Raw genomic sequence first — 8,167 nt, 5'->3', positions numbered from 1 at the left:
CCGACAAACAAGATACATGCAGAAATTTATGAAATAACGAATAAAATTTTGACTAGGAAAAGACGACTCAATCTGGCCGGCCGGAGTGCGAGCTGAGCGCACGCCCACACATGGAAATGCCAAATGTTGTAGGATGGGCCCGTACGGGGCTAGTACTTTTTTTTAACACAGTACGGGGCTAATACTAGAACACGATCACGAACGACGATGAGAGCGAGCAGCAAGCAAACGTCATGGATCATTCATTCGACCACTGCTCGGACAACGCGAGCAGCTCTTCCAAGTAGTCTGCTCCCAGGTCCTCTAGCTCCAGCACGCTCGATGACGACGACGCAGCGGCAGCGGCAGCAGGTTGCTTCTTCTTCATGTCACCCTCCTGGCTCTTGCCCTTGGGAGTGCGCTTCCGGATCCAGTGGCGCCAGGCCCGGCCCGGATGGGTGGGGTGGGGGGGGGGGGGGGGGGGCGGCTGCCCTGAGCCCCCGAAATCCAGGAGCCCCTCCCAGATGTGGTACGAAGATAGCCCATAGGCCCATATCATTTCCTGAAACGAAATTAGCTCAAACAAAGAAAAGAGGTAGCAGCCTAGGCGCAAGTACGCAATCAGGAATTAATTACTTTCTTCTCCCGAAACGAAATTAGCTCAAGTAAACAAAATTAGGCCCACATTGATGGACGCACGCAATCACGGCGTAACTCTTGCGACGTGAGATCGCATCCCTAATCCACTGACCTATTCTCTGTTCCCTGGTCCCGAACTTTAGATCAAAAGTCGCTAGCCGCCGGCAGCTCGAGTAGCTGGACGCAGCCACGCAGGACTCACACGCACATCACCAGGCCATGGCAATTGACAATACCGAGTGCGTTCGTTATCCACTTTCTATGTGTTGGGATTATATTGCTAGGTGCCTCCTGCCTAACATCCATATCGCGCCGTTGTTGAGCGCCTAATCACGGATGCTGATGCGTTTGGTTTGAGGTATATCATTTGTACCCGCAAAAAAAAGAGGTATATCATTCGTACTATTTCCTAGTATTTATGTTGCTGATGAAGTAATTTACCTTCACATACATATAAGATGCATATCTTCCACTGCTAAATGATTTGGCAATATTACACATCTATAAAAATTGTTGGATAAAATTTACATTGATCCTATGATAAGTGGATTTGTATCGAGAATTATTTTAAGAGACTAGATCTTATATATATTGTTGTCCTTTGCTTGCTTAGTCGTTCTGTAGCCAAGTTATTCGAATGTTTCTCAGGATAAACGGATGTCCAACATGTTTCGCCTACAGAAAAATGACTGATCTGTTGACACGAATCATGGCCTTACTACTAGGTCCCAGATGGCCAGCGGGGTTTTAGAAGAAACTTTTAGAATAATATATAGAAAGTATTGAACGAAAGTAGTATCAAAATTGGTTGCATTAAAGTGTTATTGGTTATATATATTAGGGGGAGCCCTAATTTTTTGTCTTGCCCCTGGCCCCCAAAATCTTAGGACCGGCCCTGAGTGGCGCCTCTTGAGCTCCAGCACGGGCGAGTCGTCCTCCTGAGACTGGATTTTCTACTCTCGGGTGCACCTACACCCGCATGAACAGTACACTTGAAAAAAACACAAAACAAAATTGAAAAAATCTGAAATTTTGAGACATCAAACTAGATCAAAAGTTTTCGCTTCTTGCAAAATTTCATGACCAAATAACATTCGAGGAGCCCTCAACAAAAATAACAAATCTGTGTTCAAAGTTTTATTCACTTTTCAGGAGTTATTTTGTTTTTTTTTTGCTGAGGGCTCCTCAAATGTTATTTGGTCATGAAATTTTGCAGAAACTTAAAAGTTTTGATCTAGTTTGATGTCAAAAAAAATCGGATTTTTTTTACTTTGTTTCATTTTTTTTAAGTGTACTGTTCATGCGGGTGCACCTACAACCGGAAGCTGCCACACCTTTCTCCGTCCTCCCCCGCGGCGGCGGCTTCGCCGAGCTTCAGCACGCGCAGCGACTCCCGGACTCGCTCCACCGGGAAATTGAGCACGGTCGCGGTTCCGCGGGATGTGTAGGCCGCCTGATCGTAGGCCAGCGCGGCGGCCTCCGGGGTGTCAAAGGTGCCCAGCCACACGCGCTCGCTGCTGCGCGTGGAGTCCCGGATCTCCGCCGCATACTTGCCCCACGGCCGCCTCCGCACGCCGATCAGCTGCGGAGACTCGGCATTGGCCTTCTTTGCCTCGTGCTGCTCCGCCCAGGATGGTACAGCAGGTGAGATGTACGTGGCCTCCATGAGCGCGCTGAACTGGTCCATGTCCATGCCCATGCCCATAGCACTCGCCGCGCCATGGTACTGGGTAGAAGGAGACTGCTGGTATTGGTAGCCATAGGAGGGTTCGGAAGTGGCATAGCTCATGCCGTAGTAGCATGGGTTGTCGTCATTTGTATAGGACCCATTGTTGTTGTCGTAGTAGCCGTAGCCGTAGCCGCTGTGGTTAGGTTCCATCACTTGATACTCCTGGCTATAGGCTAGTCTCTCTTGCTTAATCAGGCAGGTGTGCACTTAAGCTCGGTTGGGGACGACTATATCTTTATCTTTACCTAATTTTTTTTAATAATAAAGCAAATTAAGTTTCGATTGTCCGTTATGGCATTTTTCAGAAAAGCCTCTGTGTTTGGATGAAATCAACCCGCGGTCCGGATTTAAGTCACAACCAAACCGTTATTTTACATTTTTCGAAAACCCCTTGATATTTTAGGTAATTCATCCGCGGATCATATCTAAGTCAAAGAAATGTTTTTTAAATCATCCATATCTTTTAAACCCTAACTTTGATTTGAACATGTTATATATAAAATTTAATTAGAAAAATATGTAGAATATGAATATGAGATTTTTTTACCTGTTAATTATTTTAAATATTATTTTGGAATATATTTAAGTCAAACAAATGATTTTCTAAATTATCCGTATCTTTTAAACCGTAACTTCAATTTTAACATATTATATATATGAAATTTTATTAGAAAAATGTGGGGAATATAAATATGTTGTTAATTTTACCTTTAAATATTTTTAAAATATTGTTTTGGAAGAAAACTTATAATTTATAGCGCAAGATCCATTTTTCTTTAATACCGGCGGCGATCCGGATTGCAAATAAACACCCCACTATAACCATATAGGGAAAAGAAAACATCGCTAACTACACATGCATACCTCTGAAAAATGTCACAGGGGAAAACAATAGATTTCTCATCGCGGGAGTGAGAGATAGCGAGAGAGAGAGAGAGAGAGAGAGGGAGAGAGAGACGCCTTAGGATTAACCATATTCGAACACGTTTTTTTTTTTGTGAACACCGAGGCCATCGCCGGCGAGGGTGAGAAAGAGGATAAGCGACAACACAAATATGATGCCTCACAAAAATAAAGAAGATGGACCTATTGTGGTATTGAGTGATGGTTGTTGGATTAAGAGCGTGTGTTATGTTTTCTCTCCCGTTGCAACGCACGGGCTTTTTTGCTAGTTTAGCTAATCGATATTTGTAAATCCCAAACGTTCGGATCTTTCTGATAGGTCCAAACGATCTGGATGCCATCATTTTTTTATCGCGGGAGCCTCCCGTAATTCTGTTTTTTGTGTCTCCTTAATTAATGGGATTTTAATTACGGAATACATGGATTGACCTGATTTTTAATCGGGGAATTTATTAGTTAACTCAATTTAGTCTCCTGACTCTTAATTAGCACGATTTAATTTCCTCCTATCCTAATTGGCATGATTAATGGGTTCCTAATTATGCGTACTGCCATTTAAAGCTGCCTTTTCGTTTTAAATCAAAAAATGAGTGAGTGGGATAGGTATCGATCTCCTGCCCTCACTATCTGTGGCATGCAAGACTAACCAACTCAGCTAACAATTGGATACATTCAATAAATAGAAATGTGATAGTTAAGCTTTTTTCACTTTCATATGAGCTAAAAAAAGCATTTTTCTTCTTGTGTTTTTTGGATTTCTCAAGTTGTCTTGTAGTCTTCCATACACCAATTGGTTGTATACCTTGCCATGTAGGCTCGTTGTAAATATGATGACAACTTCACATGAAGGATTTTCTGGGTTGAAACATACTCTGGTAATTTCTGTGCATATGGCATGGTAATTTGTGCACCGGGACCCGATAACTTACATACAAATGTCATGGTAACTTCGATCGGGGGTGAAAAAATTATTGAAACATCTCCTCGGTAATTTATCTGTAAACAACGTGGTATTTTCTACATGGCAACCCTGATAACTTAGCCACAAACAACCACGACAACTTTGACCAAAAATGTACCCTGGTAACTTTTGTATAAACATCATGGTAATAATGCATCATATACATGATAACTTAGATACAAACATCATGATAATTTGGACCCCGAAGAAAAAATATTGAAAAATATAATCTTGATAACGTTTGCGTGAAGCACTGCATACCTTATACTTAGGTGAACTACGCGGGAGGGGGGGGGATGGGATTTATTGAAAAACATATTCCCGGTACTTTGTGTGCAAATAACACGGTATTATACGCACATGAGAGTTGATAACTCATATACAAATATCGCGATAATTTTTTGACCGAGGGAATGAAAATTGTTGAAAACCATACCCCGATAACTTTTGTGCTACATGATAATATACACAACAAAGCTATAACTCACTATAAACAACATAATCACTTTTTGACCCTCGGATAAAAGTTTGTTCAAAATATATTCCGGAAACTTTTGTGTAAATGACGTGGTAACTTATGTATGACAGACGTGATAACTTAGCTAGCCCAAAGATGATAACTTTTGGTCTGAAAAAAATCATCAAAACATATCAACATGGGATCTAGTTTTGAAGATCTCGTCGAGATGAATTTTTTTGTGAAGACGGTTTTTTAATCGGAGCGACGGTTTGATCTACAAAACATTTTAAAATTTGAAAAAAAAAAAAATCTAGGATGACATCAGCTTTTCATCCTTTAGTGCATATATTTCCACTACTTATCTCCACTACTTATAAAAGATCAAACATTAGTTTCACTAAACACACATAACAAAACACACACAGACGCACTACCACCGTTTGATTAGGCCCACTAATTTTAATCTAACAGCTAGCTTTATCCTGATCTATTTTTCGGTGTGCACTTAGTATTTTGCGTTGACTGACCATGCTTCACCTGGAGGAAAACAAATTCCATTCGCCTGTGATCGCAACTCCTATAATCACGCATCCCACACAAAAAAAAAGAAACATATCCCCTCATAAAAAGAAACAGACCCTCTGACAGATCTAAAACACGTCATTAGGGCACCTACAATGCCGGGCGCTAGGATTAATATCCTGCCTAATTGGCAGTTAGGCTAGAAAATCCTAGTGTCTTACCTGGCATCGGCGCAAAGGTTAGAGGCGGACGCTTCGTCTTTTTTTCCTGCCAGGCTTGAAAGATGCATGTAGCGGTCGAGTTTCCCTGCTGGTTGTGGGATTAATTAGCGCCGGTCCTTAGGGCCCAGCGTTTTTTTAACATCAGTACAGACACAAGCGTTCATATACACGCGCATACACTCATCCTATGAACGCACACACGCACATCCTACCCCTATGAGCACCTCCGAGAGACTGAGCCGGCATATCATCTTGAGATTTACGAAGTCACCGTAGGCGCCTCGTCGTCTCCTCCCACTGAAAGCGCATCGCCGGAAATTCTGAAATAAATTCAGGAATAATGCGAGCACCAGGATTTGAACCCTGATGGGTTGGGAATAGCACTGTCCACCTGACCAACTCAACCACGGGTTGATTCGCCTTAGCACCCAGCGTTGGCGTGTAAAACGCTAAGCTAATTTTTTATTTTATAATGTTTATTTTTTTTCGTCATAAGCGCCGATGCAAGCGCTCTGCAATGGACATGCCCTTAGCAAACCTCCACCGCGCCCCACCCACGACACCTTGATTGCACGATGCCCTCCCCTACCCGCCGCCTACCTCGCTCGCAGCCTCAACCACATCGCGGCTACTGGTGTCGGGCACCATGCAGAGCGGCCGCGCGGGCCAGCCCACGCCGACGTGAGAGAAGTACGTGTCGCTCCCGACGCCGGACAACACCGGCCCTTGTATCTCCGTCGTCGATGCCACGAAGATCGGCATGGTGTTGGCCTGATTCAGGTCGGCACGGGAGATCCCATCGGCAGCCAGAGATGCGTGCGCCGACAATGCGGCGGCCCAGGCCGATTCGCGGCGCAGGCGGGCGAGAACGAGGGACACGTGGCTCTGGTGCCGGGCCTGCTCCTCCCGGATGAAGTCCCCGGAGTGAAGCCGCAGGGCGAGCCCGCTCTTCCCGCTGGAGTGCTCCTCCCTAGCAAGAACATCGGTGTCGCTCGTGGAGAGGGACTGGTGGAGGTGGACGGCGTCGGTGGTGGCGGCTGCGTTGACGCCGCCCTGACGGATCGCACAGGCCCCAAAAATCCGGCTTCGTACATCATGAAGGTGGAACTGTACTTTCTTTCGTGATGATATCCAGCTTTGCCGGCGGCCGTGGTGGCGCTACCCTGCCGGATCACAGATAAGCTGCTGCAGCAGAACAGCCCCAGAAAAGATGCCCACCTATTGAGCGAGCAGGACGAGCTCTGGAGTTGTGTCACCACGTTGCTGATGTGCGTCGTAAGTTCCTACTCTACAGCTATCAGTACTTGTGTTGTTCGTGCCATACTAAGCCTAACCTGGGATGTGGTCTTCATTTTCGGCTGCAGAACAGTTTCCCATCGAGGATGTACTTGTATATAATCACGCCATGATGCCAGATCGAAAAGCCCACACACTGTAGGTCAAGACTCCATCCAGTCATTGATCAATTTATTATTCATCAGTTGATCCCATACTTTTGCTGGTCTAACCGTTGCACTGAATATATTAAAAATACTAAATATATTCATTACTTATCATGATGTGTTTCAATGGAATATAAGATCAGTTTATTGATACTTCCTCTGTAAAGAAATATAAGAGCATTTAGATCACTGGAGTACAGTACAATCTTTACTATCTTGCACAATAGTGGACATATTTCTAAATATGTACAAAAAACACCAAGTTATATAATTAGGTAAACTATGAATTTTACAAATCTCCAAAATTAGGGTCCCATTTTTCATTTCACTCCAGGACCCCACATTCATGTAAAAGGCAGAGGGGGCGTCACTACAGCCAACGGGAAGATGGATGATGGATGGTGTATGGATGGGGGTGGAGATGAGATCTCACGGCATTCTTATACTTCCCTCCACTCCCCTGTGCTGCCTTTACTTATCGTTTATCTCACATTGCATATAGTGGAGCATGGTGTCCATGGATTAATTTTTTCGAGGGTACGATGTCCATGGATATTAAGGGAGGCAGCCGGACGACTAGATAGGTTTGGTGGACTACTGGCGGGGGGCATAGGGGACATGCTCTTGGTTTCCATCTAATTTACTTTGCTTATTATGTCTTTTCTGAAGTTGCTGAGTAGGTAGTGGCATGATTAGAAATAGAAACCTAGTGATTTAAAACGGTTTGCCACCAGGTGTGTTGCAAATCTAATATACTGGCTGATGTTCCAGAGCAAGCATCTTGACCTGCATGTGGTTATTCATTCGGGATGGTGAGAGCGGTGCTAACATAGGAATCATTTATTTGAACACTTCTATATTTTGTAACCATGGTGCTAAGATGTCGGCCGACCGCGTGTGTCGCCTCCCGCAATCAGTGAGATCCGAGAGGAAGAGGGGAGGCAGAGAGGGGACGGAGTGGGTAACAAGGGAGGCTAGGGAGGACGAAGAGGATAGAGAAACCTGGAAGCGCGATGGTGAAGGTATGGCCTCCCCAACCCCAAGCAGCCCTAACCACAGTAGCAAAGTGTGCATCCATTGAAATAAACCAGACATTGCTTATGTACACTACTAATGATTGTAGGATTATATTTCGGAAGGAACCAATTTTTTATGGTCACCGCAACCATGATCATATTTTCAAATAGCCAAGGTTAGTCACAATTGTCTTTTTTTCTTCAGAAAAGGTGTGTGCATGCATGCATGCTAAATATCATCTTTCACGTTTTACATCAATGTATTGTAGTCAGTAAGAAGGTCCTTTTATACTTA

General features: G+C 44.1%; 1 protein-coding gene across 1 annotated transcript; it reads right to left on the bottom strand.

Moving 5' to 3' along the window:
- Positions 1 to 238: 238 nt before the first annotated feature.
- Positions 239 to 2,497, bottom strand: LOC125516691 (ethylene-response factor C3-like). The gene is made up of 3 exons (XM_087531230.1): positions 1,973 to 2,497; positions 1,516 to 1,562; positions 239 to 410 (listed from the first exon to the last, which is right to left on the bottom strand). Exons 1-3 carry the CDS (start codon positions 2,495 to 2,497, stop codon positions 239 to 241), a joined length of 744 nt encoding a protein of 247 aa, XP_087387356.1.
- Positions 2,498 to 8,167: the final 5,670 nt, after the last annotated feature.

Source organism: Triticum urartu, chromosome 6A (genome assembly GCF_056163025.1).
Source record: "Triticum urartu cultivar PI428250 chromosome 6A, HENAU_Tu73, whole genome shotgun sequence".
Lineage (NCBI taxonomy): Eukaryota > Viridiplantae > Streptophyta > Magnoliopsida > Poales > Poaceae > Triticum > Triticum urartu.
Note: the sequence above shows the minus strand (reverse complement) of the source record. Positions and strands in the feature narration are given on the sequence as shown.

Excerpts from the sequence above, each read along its gene's own strand:
- LOC125516691 (XM_087531230.1), bottom strand. The coding sequence starts at position 2,497 with ATGGAACCTAACCACAGCGGCTACGGCTACGGCTACTACGACAACAAC. Across the intron at positions 1,563-1,972 it reads AGCTCGGCGAAGCCGCCGCC|TCTCAGGAGGACGACTCGCC; the intron begins GCGGGGGAGGAC and ends TAGAAAATCCAG. Across the intron at positions 411-1,515 it reads GAGCTCAAGAGGCGCCACTC|GATCCGGAAGCGCACTCCCA; the intron begins AGGGCCGGTCCT and ends CTGGCGCCACTG.